This window comes from Callithrix jacchus, chromosome 6 (assembly GCF_049354715.1).
Source record: "Callithrix jacchus isolate 240 chromosome 6, calJac240_pri, whole genome shotgun sequence".
NCBI classification, from domain to species: Eukaryota; Metazoa; Chordata; class Mammalia; order Primates; family Cebidae; genus Callithrix; species Callithrix jacchus.
Genome location: NC_133507.1, coordinates 131,433,940 through 131,461,499, shown reverse-complemented (window position 1 = coordinate 131,461,499; position 27,560 = coordinate 131,433,940). Strand labels below are relative to the sequence as shown.

General features: G+C 35.6%; 1 protein-coding gene across 50 annotated transcripts in view; it reads right to left on the bottom strand.

The window, feature by feature from the left end:
- Positions 1-4,656: 4,656 nt before the first annotated feature.
- MAP2 (microtubule associated protein 2) overlaps positions 4,657-27,560 on the bottom strand; it is a 149,344-nt gene continuing 126,440 nt past the window's right edge. For 27 of the 50 annotated variants that reach the window (XM_054257891.2, XM_078328365.1, XM_078328360.1 and 24 more), the window contains 4 exons: positions 15,222-15,314; positions 13,045-13,126; positions 8,832-8,944; positions 4,657-8,611 (listed from right to left, as the gene is read on the bottom strand). In XM_054257891.2, the coding sequence (XP_054113866.2) occupies positions 8,396-8,611; positions 8,832-8,944; positions 13,045-13,126; positions 15,222-15,314 (504 nt within the window). In that variant the 3' untranslated portion in view covers positions 4,657-8,395. The remainder of the gene's footprint in view (positions 8,612-8,831; positions 8,945-13,044; positions 13,127-15,221; positions 15,315-27,560) is intronic. The other 23 variants (XM_035305542.3, XM_078328377.1, XM_078328379.1 and 20 more) reach the window with 1 other exon arrangement.

The following is a 27,560-nucleotide window of genomic DNA, read 5'->3' as shown; positions in this document are numbered from 1 at the left end:
CTCAATGCAGACTTACAGCCTCAAGGCAAATCCATGGTATGGATCTTACACCATCCATTCAGTGCTTTCATTATTTCATGTGTTGGGCATTTTAATGTCTGAAATGAGACTCTTTATAATCAAGCCTTTTTTTTAACAACAAAAATAATTTGACCAAGTCTTCAGCTTGAGGCAGGGGAAGATTCCTTCCACCATTCAGTAGGATGTTTAAAGGAACTGTGAGAGACAAAAATAAATTTGTGTTATGATCAAAATTCATATGAGTCATGCTTGTTCAGCATTCTGGTTACACAGGAAAAGATGAAGTATCGGTACTCCGGTATTCACATGATGAGTGCTTTCTGCTTTTTGTGCGTTTGAAGCAGGAAATGGCTGAGAAGTCCCCTTGGAATCTACTTGTGTCTTAGTTTTCTGATGCTAATGAGTATCAGCATGTTTTTATTTACTAAAGTTCCTAAAATTCAGCAAGACTGTCTGAAGTGTGCATTCCACATCTAAGGCTTAATCGGGTGTCCTCATGTATTATACTGTAAACTACAGATCCTTGTTTTCATAAGGAAAATCTAAGTGACATGTCATGCTTGTAATGAGGCTGGAAGCAAGGGTGATGTTAAAATATTTAGTGGCTGGTACACTATTGTAAGTTAACATACATACTAGAAAACTTGCTTTTATTCTCTAAGCAATGTCAATTATAAAACTGCTTATTTAGTGATGTGTGTTGTAGTGCAAATAGCTCATGGTATTTTCCTAGAAATTTCCAAATAAATTGTCGATTTTCAGAAATTTTTAGTTGGTCTTTGCCTGATATAAATGTCGCTTGCTACTTTTTTTTGTATGAGCCATAAGTTGATGCACCGAACCACATAAAATTCTTCCAATGACTTCTAATTTAATTGATTGTCATTGGATGACTTGTATTTACTGAAAAAAGGGCATTTCTCCTTACATAAATGATATTGTTTATTATTCATAAACCTATTTTATCCTTTGCTGAATAGCAAATATAAAACATTTTTCTAGCCCTTGTAATACTGAGATATAGTATGGTATTATATACTATGTATTCTATATTATTATTAACTGTCATAAAAATGGTTTATTAGAATATTTAATTAGGTTAAAACTAATCCATTAGATGAAACATCTATTTTTGAGCTGTTTGGGTTAAAATTCTATCTCTGCCATTAAATTTTAAATGACCTAAGCCCCAGTTTCCTCATCTGTAAAATGGCGATGCTGAGAAATACAGTGCTATTAAGAGTTAACATATGTTTTTAAGGGTGCCTGGCACAATCACTAAAAAAGTATGAAATTAAAATTGTTAATACCCACATCAGTTGGGGTTTCGGTGGGTTTAAAATGGAGGTGACTATTAACATGAATCATAAAAACTCCTTACCTTAGGCATCTGTTAGCCCAACTCACCTCATAGGGCCTATCTATTACAACATCCTTCTGTTTGTGGCCTCAGGAACCTGTATTACCTTCTTAGTTCCTGTTGTCCATCTTTTATATTATGCTGAGTTCAAGCCCTGTGGTGACTAGTTTTCAAAAACAACCACGAGAGAGGTTCTTGGAGGACTAGAGACTGACAACAGGTGACCATAGTCAAGGTATGGTTATATGTGCACCAGGTATTTGTCTACCAGCATGTCACCAAAGGCAGTGTCTCCTCCGAGGCGGTTGCAGTCTCCTTCTGACTTGGTTGGGGGTGTGTAATGCAGAGATGGGGTAGGCAAATAAGAGCTGTGGCAGGCTATCTGATAGGAAAGCAGACTGCTAGGTGCCAGTGTAGACCTCCTGTGCTGCCCATCTGGATTTCCTGCAACAGTTGTTAAGGCACAAGCTAGTTCAGGAGACTTTGGGGGACAGTAGCCACTGGTGATGACCAGAAGCCAGGACTTTGGTGGGACTGGAGCAGGATCTTGAAGGCTTTCTGCTCTGTCTTCGTATATGCTGGAATTGGAGGACATTTGTGGAGCACAGAATACATTTGGGTGGCCAACGTGGGCATTGGTAAGGGGGAAGAGGCTTGAGTAGCGAGTCCTTCAATATTGCAACAATTTATTCAATTGAATAACATGTATGTTGCCTGAAGATCAGCCTTGGGTTCAAGAAGTTGGCTTGTCTAGAGAGTTTCCTAGCTATGCCTTTCTTAGTTCCTAAAAGGAATAGGTAAGTATCCTATATGTTGAGTCCTACTGAGTAAGATAATAGTTTTTATCATTTCTCACTTGACAATGAGATCTTTATCATAGGTGGCATGACAAGGAAACTAACTCCACTCCAGTTTTTTTTCCCCTTGATTTAATGATAAATATAGGGGGTATGCAGAACATTAAATATGTTTATCATGGACACCGTAACAGTTACTACTGTAAATAAACATGCTTTTTAAAGGTCTTTCCCCTCTCTTTTTTGAGACAGGACAAAAACTATAAATGCTGGTGTATCCTCAGTTCTCCATCACACTGAGGATTCTAGTCTAACCTGCTCAACTTCCTGGCTCCAGAATTAGGGGCTCTAGGATTTTGGGCTTTTGTTTCATAAGATGAGGAAAATATTGGAGAGAAAGACAAGTGCACCTAGGTCAAGGGTAATAAACTCTAAGTCTATAGTTTAATACTTATTGTAAAGAATGAAAGAAGAGGGCTGGGAATAATATTGAGCAGAGCTGGGCATGGTGGCCAAGTCAAGGGAAAAAACACCATCTCAGAGGTACCCATGGGCAGCTGCGGGCAATAAGAGCGAAGATTCAAATCTGGGATGTACGTGTGTGAAATTTCTGAAATTTGAAAACACTTTGCAAGCCAAATAAAGCCTGTCTGGAGGCCACAGTTTTATTACATCAACTGAGGCCTGGGGCAGAGATTGTCTCAAATTTAAGGGAGTAGAAGTGGGAACAACTGAGGCATATTTGTGGGGTAATGACATACGGGGGGAAAGGGGATTTTAAGGAGAGTGTCTATGACGGTGCTTCATCATGTTCAAAAAAACTAGGGAAAGGCTGAATATGTTGAAACAATTTTAGCTTTCTAGACTGTATACTTTTGACAGTTTTCTAGTCCTAAATTCTTGAAGTCACAGGTCTAACAAGTGCCACATCATAAACAAGAAGGGGAACATTCATCTTTCTGTAAGTTACATTCAATGTGATCCTGTCATCCTCCCTTATTTATCAGTTATTTGTGTCTGTCAAGGCAAATAAACCTTTCCTTGCCTTGTTAACTAATAAAAAAGAAAACCAATTTTGTGGTGATTCATGCTACTGGACAAATTTAATCCTTGTGGTTTGAAGACTCTGAAGGACAACATGTGTGCTGATTTTAAGGAATTATTAAAGGGAGACACTAATAATTCTTTCTGGGTTCTACAAAATCTGCATTATTACCAAAGGGAGACTGAGAAGTGAGGCCATTGATAAGAGAAGTAGGTTTTAGCCAGATTTAAATGGTCTGAGGGCTGGAAAACCTCTAATATAGACAGAAATATTTCTTTTACCGGTCACAGCTTTCTATGTCTTGGTTCCCAGCTTGCCATCAGAGGTAGGGATGCTTTCTGAAATAGTATTTGGGATAATTTTTATCTGTTAGTGGCCTGCAATTGAACTCTTTCTCCTTAAACACATTAGCAGGGACTGAATGAGCTGAGTGTTTCTGAAATGTTTGAGTTGCAGATGAATCACTTGGGGGAATGTTAGTAAATTGGTCTGGGGTGGAGCCTGGGAATTTGTATTTTTATCAAGCTCCCTGGTGAAGTTTGAGCATAATCTGAGCAGTAAGGAGCTAAAAGATGAATAGGGTGCAGCTATACCACATATTTATTTTTGTGGCCTGTACAGCCTCAATTCCGCTCTCCTGGCAGGAGTAGCCTGAATTAACTTTGAAGGGAACATTTCCTCTCCATGATTAGCCCAGGTAGTATGGAGGGGAATAAAACCACTTCTTCTCCTACTTCAACCACCTGCGATAGAGTTGGGTATGTGAGCCAAGCCTGCTCAATTAGCACAAGTAGGCAGGAGATCCAAGTATTTAATAGTTCAGTGATTTTTCAGACCCTGGACTTGGGCTACTGGAAAGAGGCTTTCTTGGATAGTTTGTAAAATCTGGAGCTTCTGGTGCCCATTATAGAAGGGGTGCCTTCCTGAGAAGAAAGCCAACACAGAGGAAGCAGAACTAAACACTGGAAAAGGAAACATTCCTGATGACGTCGTTTGAGGGCCTGGATCCAGCCATGCCTGAGGCAGATACACCTGGGTTAGTCAGTTCCTTGAGCCTACAACAAATTCACCTTTAGGTTTAAGCCCATTTAATTAGAGTTTTTGTCACTTGCAAAAGATGGCACCCTACTGATACAGTAGTGATAAAAATAAATTTCCTTGTTAACTGAGCTAATATAAAACCATTTAGTATAGGGCCTGACACATAATAGAAACTCAGCTGATAATAATGCCTTCTCTTCACAATTTTTCTTTGGTTGTATCACACAGACACACACACACACACACACACACACACACACACACACACACACACTCTCTCTCTCTCTCTCTCTCTCTATATATATATATATATATATATATATATATATATATATATATTTTTCCCCCCCCAGAGAAGAAGCAATTAAACAGTCTGAAACCAAAACCAGAAGTTAGGTGACAAGCAATTTTATTTTGCAAAACAATCACTATACAGCAACAAATACATTTGCAAATTTGATTGAAAAACATGAACTAACTACAACCAGCCATTGAAGAAATGCCTTTCTATGGTAACAGGCTCTAGAATTATCAGAAGAAAGAAACCCCCCACAGATTTGTAATGGTGTGTTGGAACCTCGGAATCCCAGCATACAGAGTATACTTTTTGTTGATTTTTTTTTCTTTTTGCTAAAGTTGAAGTAGATTTTTATGATTGACATTTTATTTTCTGAGTTTGAAAATAAGCTTTTTCCTGCAGAGGGTCTTGGCCTTCACCTACACACCCAAGCTAAAAATCCTAGGTGTTAAAAAAACCAAAACATCAATGCTGATTTTAGTACATCAGTCTTTGAAGGAATGCTTAGAATTTCCTTACCAAGCCATGAATCTACTTTATCTCTGCTATTTAGACCATGAGTAGTTTATTTTCCTTACTGTGGCTTGAAAAATAGAAGAAAACTATAATTGCAGCTATGTCAAAATCAACCATATTCAGATTATTTCTTTAATAAAATACTGCCATGATGTTACATATTGGCTGATTATCCCACTCTTGCTGTATTACTGTAGGGGTGCGTGTGTGTGTGTGTGTGGAGAAGGTCACTAAGATCAGTACATTCTTCCATTTAATGACATTCTCTCTTCAGCCTTCTTCAGCCATACCTAGCTGGTGTTACATAGGTGTCATGCTTGTAGGTGGGATGTCAGCCCATCACCCTGCTGGAACTCAGCAGGTGAATCCAGAGAGAGTTGGTTCCTAAATGAACGTGGCCTTTGAAACTCATCATGAACTCGGGTCTTTGCTGCATCATTATGAGGTATCCAATTTTTGGTTGCAAGTGACCCAGAGAGTGAGTTCATTGGAGAAGATGGCCTTTTAACTCTTCACAGCTCTGGATTACTTATGTATTCTTATACAGTTTCTCAAAGGCTAAAGCCAAAGAGAAACTGGCATAGTAGATCTAGAACTGAGACCACGAAGATTTCATTCCTAGATCAGCGTATGTGTGTCCCCACAGAAGTGGTGCTCAGAAAGCTTAATTTGAGTCATTATCTTGAGAGTGAAGGCAAGATGGGTGTTACCCCTTAACCCCACAAGAAGACATTTAACCTATGTGTTTCTCTCCTTACTGGTACAAATGATCAGTTCCTTTCTGTTAATTTTAATCAAGAATTGTATTCCATACAAAACAAGAACATTTATTCATTATAATTTTGCTGTGATTAGAAATAAACATTTGTTTTAATGCCAAATCTAATAGTTCGGTGCCTCCTATAATCTTTATTTTTGACATGTATTTTTAATAAACTGAATTTTAGTATGTAGAATGTTTACTTAGTGTTAACATATAAAAAGTTTAAAGAATGTCGAGAAAAATACTTATTTCACAGGTTAAAACTTTTCTAATGAGCTGTTAACTTCTTTCTAGAGAACTTTAGTCACTATTTAAGACCATCAAAACATGTAAGAAAATACCCTGTCTCCACACACCTTTCTTCTATTTTCTGCTGCACTTCAAGGGAAGCTGATTAATAAATTGCCCCGACTGGTCAAATCAAACCTCATAGCAATTAATAGGCAGAAAATAGACATATCTATGATCCTACTCAGTAGCTTCTAAGGTTTTGACTGTCATACAAAGTAACCGATTTATAAATGTTTGCCTGCATAAAATCTCTTAGCCGAGACTGACTGGTGTGGGTTTGCTCCTAAGGTTTCTTGTATGGGTGTTACATTGGTTGCCATATCCACTTGGTCACCAAAAAAGCACCTGTATCCCTGTCTTTGCATCCCTTGGCTTTTGTCATAGATGTTTCTGTACTTCCCCGTTGCCTCAGTCCATCTGTATCATTTCCTCCTTTATATTCAGGAGCTGATTTGGCTCAGAGAGATCATATGCCTAGTGGACCATTTGATTTTAATGGTTTAAATCCAGCCCGCCAGCCCTGAGCAAGAAAAAGAACAGATGAAATACTAAAATGTGTCCATCCAGCCTGGTAGCTCTTTGCTTTAATCAGGCCATTGACTATTTCATTGCTTATTTGTTAAGTCTAAGATGAATGATTTATTTGTAAGTCTAAGATGACTTATTTGTAAGTCTAAGATGAATTCCTAAGTGAGAGGAATTAATTGATTTGTGATTTCTAGACTGTACATACAGTCAGAAAATTATTATCTACTGATAAATAATACTAGATCACATTGTGTTACTTTACAGAATGCAATGTTAGAGTCTTGGAAAAAAACTGATTTAGATACCTGTGTCTCAAGTGTTTTCTAGCTATAGTGTCTCAAAGTGTTTTATTTTTTCTTTCTGATCAGGGGACCTTTACTTTGGGTAAGAAAGACAAACATATTCTATTAGAGAATTTAATAACAGATACTATTTGGAAAAATGAGAAAACATGTTTCAAATTTATGTTAGTTTCAACTTTCAACTTTAGCAAATGGAAAAAAAATAAAAATAAAGAAAAATCTTAAGTTGGTTTTGTGACTAATAGGAATAAAACCCAAACTATCCTGTGATTAAAAATGAGCTAAATCCATAATCTCAAACCAACAATCTGTAAACCCTTTCATGTATAACTGGACCCACCCCCACAAACTCCATGTTGGTGAAAGCAAAGAAAAATAATTTTTTCTAGCATCACGGGAGAGACTTGTATCTGGCACTAAAACAGGGTTACGGCTTTGAGTTGTTACAGAAAGCAACTTCATGCTAAAATTTTTTGTCTTTTTTAATGAATTTTTTTTTAAATAGGGAGAGAACCCTGCTAACATCTACTTTCACATACCTAAAATTGCAACACCAAAGGGTGCAGGAGACACAGATACTGTGAATAAAGAAGTATAATATTCAAGTATATGAGGAAGTATCACAAATGGCCACAGAGAAATATATATATATATTTATATCTATAATACTGTATCAAACAGACGGAAAGGGGGTGTGAAACTGGTAGTGTGGACACAAATCTAGCTGATCAACTGACATTCTAATCAGACACGAGTCCATCCTAATGAAAGTGCATCATTCCTAAGGGATGCACTTTCGTCCCACTTCCTCAACCACAGCTCAAATGCTTTGCAACTATTTTTTAGTAAGTTAAATAATTTATTGGATTGACAAACTCTGATATAATTATCCAGGTCCCAAATGTTAATAACTTAATTGAATCTTTCTTCCCATTTATACAAAATAACACTTTAAAAAAACTTATTTCTTACATGCTCTTCCCTTCCTGCAATCAGACTCCTTGGTTTAATTTAACCTGAAATAAGTTACAATGGGCAGTTTTTAATCTTCTCACTCAGAAACAGAATAGTGAAATGAGCAGCTTGGATTTTAACAAGGCCTTCAGAATGTAGTGGATAGCCTTCAGGCACATGAAAGGTAAAAATGCAATTTTTAAAATAATAATACTCCATGCAAAACAGAGCAGAGCAAAAGTAATTGTCCAATTGAACCCATGTAAAGCCAGTGTCTTCCTGTTGCAAATGGAAATCAGGTCAATTTCTGCATGTACTATTCATTTTTTAAAATATAAAATTGTAACAATTACTACAGTTTGGGGATGAGATTATTTATTTTATGGTTTATAAAGAATGAATATAACACCTGCTCAGAGCCCACTCCTGCCAAGAGCTCATGCCTAAATAGTATTACTTCAACGCTAGATGAGAAATATTCACAAGCCCTGCTTAGCGAGTGCAGCAGTGACATCCTCAGCCAAAGTGGCAAGCTGAGGAGATTCGAGCAGGTTGATGCTTCCAGATGAGGAGACGTTGCTGAGTCGCCGGGGTGATGCCACGCTGGATCTGCCTGGGGACTGTGTAATGATCTCAGCCCCATGGTCCACACGGGCTTTAGCATGCTCTCTGAAGTTCAACTTTTGGCTGTCAATCTGTTTAAGACAAGCATCAGTCCTCGTTAATGCATGTATCTTAACTTGCCCCTACCTCTTTCTCCATCTCCCAGGGCTGATATTAACGATTTCTATTCACCTATGTTATCCCTCCTTCTTATTTTTCCAGGTCTTCAGTCTGAGACCTCTTTTGGTGAGGAGTATTTCAGAATAATTTTTTTAAAAAAAGACAAGATTGGCTCATAACTTTGTTTCTTACCTTGACATTACCACCTCCAGGTACATGATGAGCATTATCAAGAGAACCAACTTTAGCTTGGGCCTTTTCTTTGAAATCTAGTTTTACACTCTCAATTTTCACACGTCCACCACCTATGAGGGAAGAAATGCCTTGATATAATTATATCTGGCATTTGTGATAACTATTTCTCAAAAATGATTGCAGTAGACTATTGCAAACCACAAATTTATTAACTGTACCATCCCTCCAACCATATATGTAAAAGGAATCTTTTAGAATTTCTAGCCCATATCATTTTTCCGTATGAACCAAGATTATAACACCCTTCTTATACCATTATATGGATTGCTTTACATATTAATACCTTTCTCCTTTATCCATGCCTAATCTAAGAAATCAGAGGGGCTTTGCTTTTTGGTACAACAAAAACTCTAAAAATTAGCAAAATGAAAATATCTGATTTGAATCCTTTCTAAAAGTTGGAACATGTCTCTTATTTATAAGGGGCCAAATTAAATTTAAGTGAAACTCTTCTTTACTCTTCATGGTAACAGGTTACTTATCCAAAGAAGTTTTAGGCTGGAAATGGTGCACCCATGGGCAATATATTCATTTATAAATGTTCAACATTGAAGCTTTCACTGATGAAATGAGTCAGGAGCTAAGTTGTTTATAACTAGTAAACTTTAAAAGCCTCCTATTTTAATTCACATATGGAGTGACAGATCAGCATCTCTTCCTTGTACAGATGCCATAGGATCAATTTGATGCTGACCTTGATCTGATAATATTGAGACAGAGTTTTGACCATGCCATTTTTCCTAATGCTAACTAGTCTAGAACTCTGATCTGCTGATTGTAACAGTGCCATGCTTCACTCTTCAGTGTAGTCTTCCTCATCCCTACATGTCTTTCTCAAGCTTTCAAATATGGAAAGTTTTTCTGCACTGGGTAGGTTATTTGTTGTACTTCAGCCTGAACTTGACCATTTCTGAGTGTCTGCTGATGTGTTTGATCTAGATAAATAGCAAAATTAGACTCCTTATTTACTCATCTCCACCTAAGAGATTTGCTTTCACTTTAATGACAACTTGGTTTTGAGCACATGTGTTCTTCTGGAAAGCCAGTGGTAATGTAGGTCTCACTTGTTGGTTGTGATGTATTTTATAGATTACATATTTCAAAGCTGCTCCAGTATGCATGTTGAGTACATAAAGTGTATCTTGCTTGGGAGTTTGATTTTGAAAAAATGCCTGATGGGCTGTAAGGAAACATGAAAGACATTTTGCAGTTTTTGATTCCTGCTGCTCATGTATCACTGTAGATGAAAGAGAAGGTTTGTTAGGGCTTCACAGGTCTCTTAAGCCACGAGGTGTTTTTCTCATGCAATATCTAGACATCTATGTTAATACCCAACTGCCTGGCCAGGGACCTCTTGAAATTACATGGTTACATTATAGATTGTATTACATAATTAGAATACATTTTGGAGAAACATCCATTCGTTCTTCTTTTAAGCCTTAGAAACTGTATGATGTTATTTAACTCGTGTTTAGAGACATGTAGTTATCCTTCCCATAAAATATGCCTTACTTTATGGAGTGTTATTTTTCCCACATTTTACCTGGCCATATAGGTATCACTTGTTGGTTGTGATGATATTAACATGATTTGTAATAATTCATAACAACAGACTTATTTTGGCTAGAGGTTAGAGGATATTGTACTTTCAACTAGATAAAAACAACTTCTTTGTGATCTTATTTTTGGTAGCCTCTGATAGAAATCACTTACTTTTCTGATTATATATTGTGTCAATATAATCTTGTTAAATTTTTGCTGTCATTTCTAATTTTTATTTTTAGAGTCAGGGTCTGCTCTGTTGCTCAGGCTACAGTAAAGTGACATGATCATAGCTCACTGCAACCTTGAATTCCTGGGCCCAAGTGATCCTCCTGCCTCAGCCCTCTGAGTAGCTAGGACTACAGGTGTGTAGTCCTACCACACTCAGCTTAGCTTTTTTATTTTTATTTTGTAGAGATGGAATTTCAGTATGAACTGTCTTCTGAGAGGTGAAAATAATAATGTATTATTGACTCAAAAAATATTCAGAAAAGGAAGCTTAAGAAGTCTATTTCTGATGGAGTCCCTCTAGAAATTCTTATGCGATTGTTAGAGAATCCAGGTATCTTAAACTTGGAGATCTATGTCTCTGATTTTTGAAGGTTTCTGGCACCCATCAGGAACAGTAATTGTGAAAGACTATTTATCTTTGTCAAGCTTTATAAGTGAAGTTGAGAAGAACAGGTATTTCAATCTGTGCCTCACAGTGTTTATTTTCTTTATTTTCTCTTTAGATATTCCATATTCAAAGTAACTTTATGAAAAGGTTGCTGCTGCCAAGGATTAATGCTTACACTTCTGTATGAATTTAGTGATTTGATTCAGTTATAATAGAAGTAAGAGCTAAATTTAGAAATAGGTGGGAGTCCATGACAATGGACTTTTATGACCAACAAATCATACACAGAATAGTTCCTTATCTGTATAAAATTTTTCTGTACATCTGGTTCACAGGTGAATTTCACTAACTATATCCTTACTGTCTAGAATTAAAGAGTCCAGCATTTTCTTTTGTATTCTGAAAGAAAATAGGCAGTGTGGCCAAGTATTCCAGCCATGCTGTTGACGTAGCAGTACAAAGTCAATTCAGTGTTTGTAGACTTCAGATGTGGACAGGGGAACTTCAAAGATATGCAGTATGGAACAACCTTCCTGCTGTCTCATCAAAAACAGAAAAGCTAATTCCATGGTAGCAGTTCTGAAACGGGTAGTGAAGACTTCTTCATAAATGTAGTTTCTAACGCTTTGACTTACTTTATAACGAATTCCCATTGACAAAATGAATCCTGGTTTCCAGATGTTTTCAATACATTTATCCATTTCGAAATTCATTCTACCTATCTTTGCTTTTCAACCTATAACTTATTAATGATTTTCTCCTGACTAGCAGAATAATTGTCAGCTAACGGCTCAATTACTATTATACCTTGTTTCTGAAAACATCTGAGACAATTGGAAAAAACCTATTACTTTGTTTTCATGTTAAGATGCCAAACACAGAGAGTTAACACCACTTGCTTTCCTTTTGTTCTCAAAGGGATAAATGAATTGTGTCAAAATATTCTCAAGAAAATTACAAATTTGATAGTCATCTATTATTACATATCTGTGGAGGTAGAGTTTTTTCCTTTGAGACAGGGTCTTGCTCTGTTGCCCAGGCTGGAGTGCAGAGGTGTGATCATAACTCACTGCAGCCTCGAACTCCTGAAACTAAGTGATTCTCCTGCCTCAGCCTCCCAAGTAGGTAGGACTGCAAGCATGCACCACCATATCTGGCTTATTTTTGTTTTCCATTTTTTTTCCTTGAAGAGACAGGGTTTCCCTGTTTCCCAGTCTGTCTCAAATCCCTGGCCGTCAGCAATCCTCCTGCCTTGGATTCCCAAAGTGCTTGGATTATGGACATGAACCAATATGCCCACCTCTATGGAGGCAGAATTTAACAAAAACATGTAACACATGATATTCAGAAAAATGGCTCATAATATGTTAGATTCACACTTTAAAGGGAGAAAATCTCCAGTAAGTATGAATACAAATTCTACTTTAGAGCACTAGTTCTATGAGCTATTCTCAGAAACCAAAAGGGGTTCATGGCCAAATACATTGAGGAAAAATTGCATTCTGCCGGGGATTCATGGTGTTTACTGACCTAATAAAGGATCTGAGAAATTCACCAGATAAATATATTTCTTCAGCTTTGCAAAGCACAATCCTTATTTTATATAATGTAGGAAATCAATTTTATGAAAAAAAATCCTTGGAAATGCTACCTCCATCAATATTATATATGAATACATGATCGAGTGTATTTTATAGATTACATATTTCAAAGGAGCTCCAAAAGCATGTTGAGTACATAAAGAAAATGCATCTTATGTACCTTTTAATTTTTAATTAAAATGTGTCTTATTCATGGTAATTGGGTTCACTTGTCCCCAATGAAGATGCCTTAAAATTTTCAGTTTTACTTTCTATTAATAAAAATGTGAAGTATCCAGATTTAAAATCATCCTTCCAATTAGGTATTTTGCAACAAAAACAAAGTTTTCTGGTCTATTTCTTGATTCCCATTAAATATTTCTCACACTACTAAAAATTATTTATTTACCTGGCCTGTGGCGGATGTTCTTCAGAGAGCCACATTTGGATGTCACATGACTTAGGTCTATTTTCTTGGTAACAATTTGTACCTGTGTGAACCACATAAAACATGCTTAAAATAGTTCAAACATGAACAAAAACCTAAGCCCCCACATAAAATTTAGAAACATACCCAAACTCACAACATGCAACAACATAGCTAGAAAAACAAATTGAAGTCCACACACAAACACAGGAAGACATAATTTTCCATATATTCTCCCACATGTTTGGATTGGAAAGAAGACCCCAAGCAAAAGAAAACCCTAGAATAGAAGATTTTATTAGTTGAAAGCAGATTATGATACAGGAGGATAGAAACATATTAATTAAGGCAAGCTTCCACTCAGAGAACTAAGCAACACTGTGTTAAACCTTTCCATAAGCAAAGAGCCAAGAGAAGTGATGCATTATTCTTTATAAAGTGATCTTTACATAAAAGTGACCAATGTTGCTCAACGTGCTCAAAACATCATACGTTGTTTTAAGATACAACAAGAAGTTTTGAATGTGCTTTCCTAAATTGTTATTACATTGTCATATCTTAGCTAGAAGTTTTTCTTTCATACCAAATTATAAAATGATAGCAATATGTTTTTCTTCTATGTATTTTCCTAAAAATATTTCCTCTTCCAATATTTGAAGCAGTGTATCTCCAAGTTTGGTCCATTGTCATCTGCCTGAGAGTATTTGGGAATTACTGAATCAGACATCATGAGGACAGGGCCAGGAAATCTGCATATTTAAACAAATGATTCTTTCCTAGAGGAAATTTTACTGAGTTAGATATCATGGGGATTGGTCCAGGATATCTGCATTTTTTGAACAAGTGGTTCTTTCCTAGAGGAAATTTAAGACTATTGTTTTGGGAGATAAAGCTCCTTTACTGACTTTCAGATCTTTAGTTATCCTAGTTTATCCTTTTCCACTTAGGTGTTTTGTCCAGCAGCACCTGTATAAAGGATAGCCAGGTCCATCCTCTGATACACTCAAGGTAATTAACAGGACTGGGGCTGCTTTTATGAGAGTACCACATGGTGTGCACTTACAGTTTGGGGAATAGGAAAGAGTGGCAACCACATAAGTGTAAAGATTAACCCCAGGGCTTAGCCTAGCATACTTGAAGGCGCCCAGCAACCATTGCTATGGACTTTCAATGACAGTAACAGTTTTATGCTCAGTGAAGCTATGATTATCAGGCAACAGCTGCTTGTAGAAGGCACTTGCTGGTCTCTCTCTCTCTCTCTCTCTCTCTCTCTCCCCCCGCTTCACTGCTTAATTCTACTTCTGCCCAGTTGGGGAGCAAGTAGCCAAGAGTTACTAGACAGGTGGGGATTCTAGACTTGACACCCTGTAAGTTACTTGAGTCACAGATGATCAGAAACTGCAGTGACAGGATCCGTAGAATACAGTTAGCCTGATCACCTTTTCAAAATTACTCTTATTTTATAAAGAACCGTCAGCTTGAGTTTGACCATTTCACCTCTGCCTCAACCGTACTTAAAAAATATGAAGTCATCTTTCCCTTCCCCTCACAGGATATTATTTACACTCAATGAAAGAGACAGGAAAAAAAAATCCCATCAAGCTAAAGTGTATACTGGGACTTGAATCCTTTCACTTTGAATTATAGATGAACCATGCTTCACCAGTTTTGTATTATTCAAAATGATATCCTTATTTTCATAAATAATGAACCACTGAAGATTGACATTACATACTTTGGGCATTTACAAGTATATCAGTCTTTGCCTCATGGGTAATTTAAATGGAGCTAGAAAGTATGTGCCCAGCTGACTTTTGCAGTGGAGTAGAAACAATGTGAGAAAATACACTGAAGACAAAAAGGCCAGCAACAAAGTTGGCAAGTGAAGTGGGTTTGCCATTCTCCAGAAAACCAGGGTGCATTCCATCGAGGTTTTCTTTCCCAAATCAAAGCAAGAAATTCCCTGATGATCTTACAGAGAAGATAGGAAGTCCATCACTGAAAATGCAAGGCTACAAGCTATCATACCAGGGAGACATGTGGAACAGCAGTGAGAAAGGAGCAACGTGTTGGAAAGAGGTGGGAAAGAAGGTAGGGTGCTGGTTGTGCAGGTGGCTCCACGCAATCAGGACAGCTTTCTAATAGGTGCTTCTACTTACATTTCCGCCCCCAGCCGAATGTTTGATGTTATCCTTGGAACCACATCTGGACTGAACTTTGCTAAAATCGATCTTCTTGTTTAAAATCCTAACCTAAAAGGAATTGGAGGTAACTTCACTGTGCATTTTTCTATCAAGATGCTGAATAAAGGGAACCAGAATGGGTAGTATCAAAGAGGCTTTAGATTTCCTTCCACCTACATACTCATTTAAGAGAAAATCTAACACTGGAACTGAAGAGCAGTTCTATCATGCAAGTCTGAGTCCCTGATCCTCTGTACCCACAAGGGTCAAATGGAAGAGAGCCTTAGAAATCCCACTGTACTTAAATGTGATTTGGCAACAGTTGGACGGATTGAAAAATAATACTTGAAGCATCTGTGATGTTGTCAGCAACACTGGGACTCAGGCTCACTCTACGTAAGGGTCAATAGTAGTTAATGCTAAACCTTGTTCAGCACAAGACCCCAGAGGATATGCCATTCCCTTGCCTCATCAGAGTCAACCATCACAATTATTAATAACCTTGTATGCTTGACTGTTCTTTTGGTCCACAAAGCACAAATGGGGCTCATACATGGTGTGGGTGAATGCGTTATATAAGAGTTCTCAGTCATCTAGCATAAGAATCCCCGGTTGCCCAGGAGGGTCAACAAAGAAATTTGGGGCTTCACAATTCCCTTGCAGGTTTGGCTCAGTGGCCTCCTAAAGGCCTCTTTCTGGCAACTGCTCAAGAGCAGCCATTTTCCATGGATGATCATGTGGAAGCATTATTTCCATTTTTAGAGGCAAGAAAACCAATGCCCATTGGTTAGCTGACTTGTAACTAGGTCATACAGACATAGGTCAGGCCTTGACTGAGGCCAGCAGATTTGAGGTTAGGTGTTTTATTTCTATTTTGGGGAAGTCAAACATTCATCTTGAAGACAACAGCAGATCCAGATCTGGAGGGATGTTACTCTGGTTTCACGTACATTGTTACAGCTTTCGACTTCTTTTAAATGTCTTTTGAACCTTGCAACTTTTGGAGGACAGATAAGCAATGTAAGCATGGAAAGAAAGCTTTATTTTTCTTATTGTGGTTATTGTTATTTGTTCATTTTGTTTTACTTTGGCTACTTCTACTCTATTCTCCTCCCTATCTCTGGAATAAAGAAAAAAAAATCACATTTTCAATGCTTTAGGGGAAAGTTTATCTTCTTATTTAAAAAAATCTATATAAATTTACCCTAGACACACAGCCATCTACAAGAATATCAACACATCTTTTGGTATTTCTAAAAAAGAATAAAAAATTCAAAAAGACATTGAATCTTGACTGTTTTTAACTAGGCAAAGCTTATTTCACAGTGCCTGCCTAACATTGACAAGATAGCTTGTCCCTTGCAGGGAAATATCATTGACAGCTCTCATCAGCAACCCTAGGGGAGAGCCTCTTGTCAAAATTTGAATTCAGAAAATGGAATGATTGGGCTACTCTTTAGGGCAGACTAAAAATTGCAACTTAAACAGGGTTGAAGATATTTACAGAGTTTATAACAACACATATAGCTGCACTATAAATATTTTATATAAGATGGAGATAGTTTTAAACCAATAAGACCATTACATGTAAAACTTCATATAGAAATTATTTTCTGAAGAGAAATGCTTTTATTTATGGCTATATCACCATAAATGTGCCCATTCCCATTTAATCTTGGAATTTAAGCAAGGTTGGGCTTGGTTAGTACTTGGATGGGAGAAAGCAAATAATTTTGACTAATTGTTTCTAATAATAATAGTTTAAAGGATTCTCAATAAGTATCTAATTATTTTGGCAATGACATACACATGATGTGAGCTATTTTACTAATCCCTGAGAATATACAGGATTTCATACTATGTTTAAAAATTTAGAGATCATTAGAGTACCAAGCTAGTGACTCATTTCCAAGTAATCACAAGCCAAACATGAAATCTGATTCACTTGTTACAGAAATGGAAATTCTAAATTCAGTTGCATAAATCTGTTTGACATTAACATTTAATCCACTGTTTGACAATTTTTATGATTTCCAAAACAAATGATTCAATTTTAAATGATCATACTGCCAGCAATATTGAGAGATTATTTAGAATCTTATAGTCCTACAACTTAAAAGCTGACTTCTGTTGATTTTACACAGATTTTCTATAGAAAAAAACCTGCTTGACTCTCTTGCAGGTAGACTTTCTCGACCTATGTCTGTTCAACTTGTAATATGAAGCTATCCCATCCTTTCACATGCATTACTGACTTTCTTTACATATTTCCATATTGCAATAGCTTGAAAGTATAATTTTTTTGTCTAAAATGAGGTAAAATATGACAGAATAAATAAACTGACCCCTCTAGACCTTCGTTTTCCATAGTGCTTAGTGGTAGGGTAGAGAGAAGCATAAACCTCTTTGGATAGTGGACATTTCATGCTTATGGAGAGTTACACTCTAGCTTGACAACTTGTACCTGAATGTTTGCCTATTCCATGTGACTCATATTTATGCTGTAGCAAAATTACTTCACACCAAAGATCTCTAGGGTAGACTGCAAATAATTAGCATCTTAGAGTTCATTCCACAAATAATAGCAGTCCTCAGAAATCATTTCATAAAATAGAAAAATATATGGCTGCTATGAAGGAGAAGGCCATATTTCAGAGCAGCTTTAAATAAATATAGAAGAGTTACAGTTTTAACTCTGGGTTCTATGGATGAATCAGAATAAAGATTTATTTCTTTGGGAAGGGATTTTCAGTTTTAGAAAAACATTTGTTTTTCTAAAAACCAATGTCAAGGGAAAATTATTTTAACATCTTACAGATTGTCTAGAAAAAAATAATGAAATTCTATTTAACAAATAAACTAATTTCTGTGCTTGTGATATGAAGGAAAAAAGTCTGAATAATAATTGCTCAAAATTTTCTCTAAATCAAATTTTAATCTCTGCCAATTTATTTCAAGTAAAATTTTTACTTGCACTATTAATACAAAATAGGATAATTTGAAAGAGTGTGACAATATTTGTTTCTATCACAGTGGAAGTTAAAAATATTATATTAATCACCTGGATCATCTTCCTATAGCTCTCCCTATTTGAAATTCCCCCAGCACCCTAATTCTTATTAAATACATCAAAACTTCTTAGTGAGACAGCCAGGGGTCTCAGCAATTCCGATTCTTCAGACTTCCCTGTTAATTTACATTTTGGCCAAACTCTGCCACATTCTATGCTTTAAGGCCTATGTTTACATTTCAAGTTCATCCCTGTGTTTTATGCTATTATCTCTCCCTAGGGTGCCCTCATTCCAAGTTGAGTCTGTAACAGATTATTCTCCAAGGTTTGGTGCAATCAATACCTCCAGTGGAAGCTTGCAAAAAGGATTTTAGACTCATGAATTTTATGCAAATATTGGTGACTTGTTTGCAGAAACAGTTGGCTTTCCATTCACATAAGGGTCATGTAGCATGGAGGGTTGTATAAGCGTAGGTTAATAAAATTGAAAAATTCATCAGAATTTCTTTATTTTAATTTTGACTAATTTTTCTATTCTTCCACTATGATAGAAAAGAATATTGTAATTTCTTTCTGGATATTCCTTGGGTGACTTTAGTTGGCTTTTATCATGATGGTTTAATTGAAGTGATCTGCCACTCTACTCTCTCTCTCTGCATATATTTAATTGTTCCTTTCAATAAATTAACATCTTTCCCCCTAAAATAGGGTTGCTCTAAAAAAGGATTAAAAGAGAAAATGCAGGATTTGCCTGCAGACAAGAAAAAAATCTCTCTTACTAGTCAATTAGAAATATGAAACATGTAAAATGAAAGAAAATACATCATTAACATAGAGTCTTTAGTACAACGATTTGTAAGTCAGAGGCATCATCCCACTGTCAACTTGAATTTCTTGAGCAATGAGACTTTGATTTTGTTTTTAACTGACACTCTCTGACACTGCTTTCTTTCTCAAAAGACCCATATGTCATCTCAAGGTGGTGAGATGTGGAGGGTGACTAGGAGTCAAAAATTGGGATTTGTCTAGACCCCCTCAAGCATCCTTTAAGTATGAACCTAGGTTGAAACACCATTTCTCTCTTCCTCCATCTGAGTTGTCTCAGAAAGAATGCTTTTGTGAAAGGGGAGTGAACAGTGACACTGAAATGTCTTCCCTTTAACCTTGCAGAGGATTAAGCTTCTCCTTTGGAAAGCTTCTCCTTGTCTCTTAGGATGGCATAAAATTAAGCCCTCCTTTGTTCTTGCATTATGAAAACACTTTCTCTCTCTTTCAAAGTATTTTTTATTTCATAATATTCATTTTAATGAAAACCATCTAGCCTCTGTATAATCCTGAGGTATCCCATATTGAAACAAAATATGAATACATCAGATATTCCTGAAGGTTGAAAGTTCTCTGGCACACATGATGTTCTTCAAAGAATCATTTGTTAAAAACTTTGCCCTCTGGTTAAAATATATGCAAACACTATAATCAGAATTTTAATCAACCTTGCCTACATATTTCTTTAAAATTTTTATATCAAATATAAACATAAGTATATTTAAATACACATTTATTAATACACATAAGTATATATTAAATACACATTTAGGGAGATAAAACAGTTTATGTCAAAATGCACAATTCCACAAAACTTTGAAAGAAAAGTTAGAGGGACCAATTTTCTCTGCAAGCTGTGTCACATGGCACAGAAAGTAGATCCACACTGAAAAACTTTGGGATAAATAGATAATGCTGAAGAATTTTGAAAGTATGTTTTAGTCAAACAGACATTAATGAGTTTAGTCACTAGAGCCACTGTTAAGTATTTATAAATGGTCTCTCAGTGGGTGCTGGAAGAAACATTATGAGTACAACAGTCATCGTGATTCATGAAAATGAACAGCTAATAAACTTTTCCCAATTTGTATACTTTTTGATATTAATTTTTTTTCTTGTTTAAATAGTTAAGAAATTCTATGGAATAGTGGACCAAGTCAGTGAACAAAGTAACTTTAAAATAGTCCGCTCGGTTATCTGAAAACAACCTCATTAGTTCCTATGTCTCTGTTTGGCTTGTGAATAAACAGTAGATAAAAAGGCTCCACAGTCCTTAACTTTGCAAACTCAGAGTGGTAATTTTCTCATTATTTTTTAAAATTAATATTTACTAAACCTAGCTCCAAAATTTTTCATTACTCCACAAAAGACATTTGAATTATAGTTATAAAATTCTATTGCATAAAGACAGAGTCCTGATCTTAAGGAACTTTCAATCTGATTTAATGATGACTTTTATACCAAAAAAGCAAAATAAAACAAACAAAAGTCTTGTAATAAATTTCTTCATGCTGGGTTGACCAACAGTATTTTTAAAAGTTCATAGAGTATGTTATTACTCCTTTTGTTTAGCCCTTATTGTAGCTCTAAGAAGATGGGAAGAAATGGCTTGGAAAGAACTTAAAATTAAATAAGGGGAAGACATTAGAGGAGGACAAGAAACAAAATAAAACGAAAAACCTCCTTTCTGCCTAGATTGCAGCGACCACACCTCATTGTCTTCCATTCCCTTCTGTCATGTAGTGCCCAGCAATCTTAGTAAATATTTGATGAAAGAATAAATATGTGAATGAGAAAAATACTCATTGCAATCTTTCTGTCTTCATTTTATATGTTATAAACATGGTTACTGGTTAATAGCACCCAGTAGACCTTCACAGTGGTAACCATTATAATTTTATATAATGAGGGAAAATCCCATTTCACTGTAATTTATTAGTTGCTTCCAGAATCGTTCCATTTTCTTAAATATAAAATTGAATTGAAATTAAACTATGTAATTAGCATTTAAAAGGCCTAAAAATGATCTGAGGATAATGATATGGTTTGGATTTATGTCCCCACCCAAATCTCATGTTAAATTGGAGGAGGGACTTTGTGGGAGATGATTGGATCATGGGGGCGGATTTCCCCCTTGCTGTTCTCATGACAGTGAGTGAGTTCTCATGAGATCTGATGATTTGAAAGTGTGTGAATCTGCTTTTCCTTAAAGCAAGCACCTTCTTCACATGGTGGCAGGAGAGAGAGAGAGAGAGAGTGAAAGTATGATTTTAAGTTTCCTGAGGCCTCTCAGTTATGCTTCCTGTTAAGCCTGGGGAACTGTGAGTCAATTAAACCTCTTTTATTCATAAATTACACAGTCTTGGGTTGTTCTTTATAGCAATGTGAGAACAGACTAATACAGATAATGCCTAAAAGTTTATAAGAATATATAAAGATTCCACTCTACATTTCACTAATTTTATTCCCTCTTTTCTCCCTCTCTACTGCTCCTTCTTCCCTCATTACACCTGTCTTTGATTTCAGAAACACTGCTCTTTTACTCAATTTCAGCTTGCCATTTGTGGCACAAACACATATGGAATTTATTAGAACACCTAAATGAATATTTTTTGATGAGCTGTAATGCATAACTACTATCATGCTCCAAGAAGTACCATGCATGTGAGAGCTTAAATGACTTGAGAGTCTATTTAAATGAAACGGTGTTGTATACCAAAACAAGCATGATTTTGTTGTTTCTGGTCCACAAATAAGGACCAGAAAAATCAGTACCGAAGGTCATGCAATACTTTTGTAGAAGAGCTGGACCACTAACCCAGCTCTTTTTTTTTTTGCCAATCAGTTTGAGCTAATGAGGTTGCTCAGGTTAGCCTTGTACTGATGACCTCGCCTTCGCAAGCACCATGACCTCCGGTGGGAGCCACTTTGGACCCCAATAACCCAGCTCTTAAATCCTAGTTCAATATTCTTTTAGACCAGGGGTGTCCAATCTTCTGGCTTCCCTGGACCACACTGGAAGACAAAGAATTGTCTTGAGCCACACATAAAATACACTAATACTACTGATCAGCTATGAGCTAAAAAAATCACAGAAATCTCAAAGTGTTTTTAACAAGTTTATGAATTTGGGCCACATTCAAAGCCATCCTGAACCACATGTGGCCTCCAAGGCCACGGGTTGGACAGTTTCTTTGGATAATAATTGTCATGATATAAAACATTCATAATCATTCAACAGTGTCACTAAAAGAATGCATCTCTCCATAAATATGGTATAATACATTCATTCACTTTTCATTGAATAAGTATTTATTGAGCACGTATTAAGTATGGGACATTATGGACAAGATGGACCTCATCTCTGACTTCATGGAGCTTATGGTTTAGTAAGTGGAACAAGACAGACTTTAACTAATTATACAATGAAATATTTAGTGAAAAATGTGGTGAGAAAGTTTGGCTACAGTATGAAACTATATCAGATAGAGCAAAGGACAGATGCAGGGAAACCAAAAATTAACCACTGTGGCAATATCAACAAGAGATCAAGTATCCTGCACTAAGGTAGTGCAGAGTAGACTGAGTGAAATGGACAGATTTAAGAGCTATTCAGGGCACAAAATCATTTGCACTTAAAGATTGTTAGGATATGGGATGAGGGGAAGTGAGAGAAAAAGATGACTCAGATTTTTGATTCAGCAATATGAAAGTCCTGTTATTTGAATAGATGTAATAATACTAAAAATAATAATGTGATAATAGCATAAACTTTCTACACTCAAAGATATGTTGTTCTTGGCATGTGTTGTTCCCTTTGCCTGAAATGCTCATTTCCCTAGTTATCCATATGGCTTACTCCTTTACTTCCTTAGGGCTTCCATTTAAGTATCCCCTTCTCAGGTCTTTCCTAGCCATCCTATAAGAAATGCAATTTCCTCTCAACATATCCGGAGCCTCTTTCTCATTTTTCTCCTTCACATTTAGCACTCTTTTACATATTTTTCTTATATCACTTCTTTTTGCTTGCCTTTCCTCCTAGAAAATAAATTCCATGATGGCTAGAATTTAAGAAATTGGTGTCTGTTTTGTTCATTGTTATATTCCACTATATAGAACATAGCAGGGTATATAGTAGGTGCTCAATAAATATTTATTGAATCAATGGTCAAGTAAATGAAGGTGAGTCTTTCTATTTCTGGAATTATGAAAGAAATAAGAGACAACTCACCATGTTATTTTTAAGATGCCAAGATTGATACTAGAATTAATATTTCATAATTGATTATATTATCCATAGAAATTAAAAAGTTTAGCGAACTAGCTTCTATTTTAAAACCTTACTTTAGAATTATTTAAAAAATAACCCGTCAATTATAGGGGAAAACAAAAAATATAACTATGCAACATAACTTTCCAAATTTAATGTAGTATATTAATATAACATGTATTTTAAGAGTATATCAATATAACATGATATTTGCATTAAATTATTTTATGAAAATATTATAGAAGTTCAGAAGCTAACCTGAAAATGACTGACTATACCCATTAATGGAGCAAAAGCATATAATTCAGAGGCAGTCAGTCAGGTCTACAGACACAGCCCTGCAGAGAATGCCCTAGGCTAACTATACTATCCAAGGAGCAGTATACGAAAACAACATCTGTGAAATCACTTCTTTACTAACTTTCAATTATTACAAGGGCACACCATTTGTGCTTTTTTTAAAAAAATTATTTATTTATAGTTTTGAGACGGATTTTCATTCTTGTTGCCCAGGCTATAGTGCAGTGGCACAGTCTTGGTTCACTGCAACCTCCGCTTCCCAGATTCAAGCAATTCTCATGCCTTAGCCTCCCAAGTAGCTGGGGTTACAGGTGCCCACCACCACGCCCAGCTAATTTTTTTGTATTTTTATTAGAGACAGGGTTTCACCATGTTGGCCAGGTTGGTCTCGAATGCCTAAACTCAGGTGATCCACCTGCCTTGATCTCTCAGAGTGCTGGGCTTACAGGTGTGAGCCACTGTGCCTTGCCAACTTGTGCTTTTTATACTCATCTTCATAAGGCCAATGGAGAAAATCAAGATATCTGTCAAAACATGTAGGAGCATTCCATATAAATCAAAGTAATTTAAAAACCTGATTAGATAGAAAAGGTAAAAAGCACTATTCCTTGAGTTGTTGCGTAAATATTTTTATGCTACATGTTTAGAGAAATTGGTTACTTTCCTACTTTTGTTTAACTCAACCTGCTGTGTTCTTCACAAGTTGACATTATTTATTCTAAAACTTAGATTTAATGTAAATTGGGGAGCTAACTACATAGAGTAGTTTCAAATTAATACTCTTCCCTAAGCCTTGAGTTAAATCAATCAAGCTCATTACCTACATTGAATCCATGATTGCCCATACTCTTTCCAATGGAATTAATTTGTTTTAGCTGAAAAGATTAGCTTTATTGCCTTCTTTAAAGCTCCTCATATCTTCAGCTAGCTTATCTGTTCCATTAGGCATTGATTTGCCTCACTACGCTGAGACCCTCTGCCAACAGAAATTGGACCTTAACAGAAGAGATAACGGCTATAAGCACAAAACCTATACATACAGAAGAGCGATAAATGTTCAAACTGGAGGCAAATAATTTGGAAAGCTGTTGAGTTCCTAAGATGCATGTATCTTTATTATAGATTTCCTCTTCCAACTCTTAGAGCCAATTCTTAGTGATTGCACAAAGTTTAAAACCATAATAATGAAGTTTTCATAATTAAATCACTTTTATATAACCTAATTGCTTCAAATATTACCACAACAGAACTTGTGCAGAGGAATTAAAGTTACATCTTCAAATTTACTCCTATCTTCATTAATAAGAATTGCATGGATATTTTTCTCATTTCCTAGAGACCATATATCACTATGACAAAACCTGTCCCCGAAGAAAGTATAGCTCTTGTTCTGCCTTTTTTAATGCTTCTGGGTGGCCACTGTCCATTCAAATGCCTTACGAAAATCAATTTACAACTGAGAACAATGTGCTAGTGGCTTCAATTTCTTCAGCAATATGCATGTATAGATGCTCAATCATCTAATAAAGATCTCTAACACCTTGATAATTTCTAAGAAGCCCTAAAACGCTTTTCCTTCAGTCATTCTATAAAATCTCCAGTTTTATATGTATGGAAAAAAACCTCTCCTCACTCCCTATATCTGAGATCATACACTGTAAAAAGGCTTTTAAGGAGATAGTGCTGAAATGTTGAATGATATGTTTTTCCTGCAAAGACAGTTCAATTGCAATGCGCTATTATTTCCCAATTCATTTTACCCTTTCATTTAAGTGAATTTATACCATCTATCACAAAATAGAAGACAAATATCTTTCATCTGTTTCTCATCTTGGTGAGGAAATACCTCCTACTTCTGTAACAATGTCACCTCATAACATCACTGTTGTGGATTTTTCCAAAGTCATCATTGCTGAACTAGGATAATTTTGTAGCAGGTTAACACGTGCCTGATGAAAAAACAGATTTGCTTCAAATGACACTGTGATTTTGAAGCATTTTTTGTTCTTTCTGTAATTTTTGTGTCACATGCATTTACTAGTCCTTAGCCACCATAATCTCTAGGGAAGTTTTAGTGCAGCTCAAAGGTATAAGATATTTTGTATCAATTTTATAAATCAAATATAGTAGAAGTCAATTATAATAAGACATAAAAATACTCAAAACCAGATATGATAAAGAATCAGAAAAAGAAAATAGACATCTTCACATTTTTTGGATTGATTTAATCTTAGAGGTTCCTGCAAAGCTGAGGTTAAAACCATTCTTTTTGCCTCTTTATCTTAAGGAATCCTTTGAGGAAAATAATATATTATAAAATGTCTATGTCAACTTATAAGAATACTTTTTAATTACTTTTTTAGTTTTAATAAAATATTTTGTAAATAATTTATATTTCCTTGTGATTCTAAGAGGAAACAAATTAAGTATCAATGTTTTCCAGAATATAAGTAAGTAAACCACACACCTAGTTAAGGAGAACAACAGGACATGGGAATATTTACTTTAAAATAACTGATTTTAAATATATATAATAATTACTCTATTTTAGAGGATAGCTTGTCCAAGGTTAAAATGCAGAAATTTCCAAATGGTACTAAACTGATTATTCACCTTACTCTTCTAAATTATTTATGTATAAAAATAATGCAACATTTGAATATTTCCAAAAAGCTCCAAATATTTCCTTCTCTTGAATGTGCAAAACTCTGATGAATGCAAGAATAGTTTGAGATTTTTAGGAATTAGAGGCTTATAATCCTACTTTTTTGCTTAAAAATATTTCTTGTAACTTCTAGTTTTCATAGCATATGTCTATGAAAAAGTATCTTTCTTCGACTATATTATTACAGAATGTTATCATTGTTCTGAAACGACATATTGACCTCTCCTCTCCTGCCCCATTGGTTGATTTTTCTTAACTCTTTGGGCTCTCCTGAACAGAGCCATAACCAGAGAGCAAAGAAGTTTGTTGCTAACTGAAAGAGCAACAATGAATTTTTGCTACATTGGTGAGTAGGAGTGCCTGATAGCTTTACATTTTGGCAAGATCTTTCTTCTAAACTTGCCTGAAAATAGATTTTCTTTGGCATGAAGGAGGGATACCAGAAAACAGTGGCACAAAATACGAGAAACAAGAAAAAGAGTGGCAGAAAAAAAATATTGATGTTAAAAAGAAAAGGCTTTCTTGGAATAATGAAAGGGCATTATAAGTTTATGTACAAAGTTACTGTTTTTGTCCTTCTTTAGGATGTTGTTTTATATCTCTTTAATGACAAAAGTTAAACTATCCTGAATAGATCAATATTATGAGATAAACATTAAATAATATTTGTTTTCCTTCCAGGCCAATTGCTTTGTCCAAACATATATTGTATAAGCAAGGTTCAGGTCAAGACAGAGCTCAAAGCCCCTTGGTTTGAAAAGATATGAATGTTTGCTCTGGGGAGCTGAAGAGTTAGTAAGTAAACATTACTAATAACTGTACTTAATATAATCTTGAGTAGAAGTTCAAAGTCTACAATTTTATTCATCAGAACCATGTGTCTTTTATTATCAACACAAATACCTGCCCTTTGCAACATTTAGGCAGTAGTAGCCAGAACTGAAATGGTGAAACATCCTTATTTTGGAGTGAACATGAGGAAATAGAAGAAAATGTCATAGGAAATCCTTGGGGAAGAAAGGAGATAAAATTGGAATCACTAAAAGATAGCCAATGAGCTCATGGTCAGAATGTAAAATAGATAATTCAATTGTATATCAGAAATATAACTTTAATCTCAAGTTAAAAACCACAATGCAATAGAGATACATTCAGGAAAAAAAGTTTTCAATCAATAAGTTTCTTCTATATGGTTAAACCAATTTTTACCCAGTAATAAATGGAAGAAATGGGCATGTCATGAGA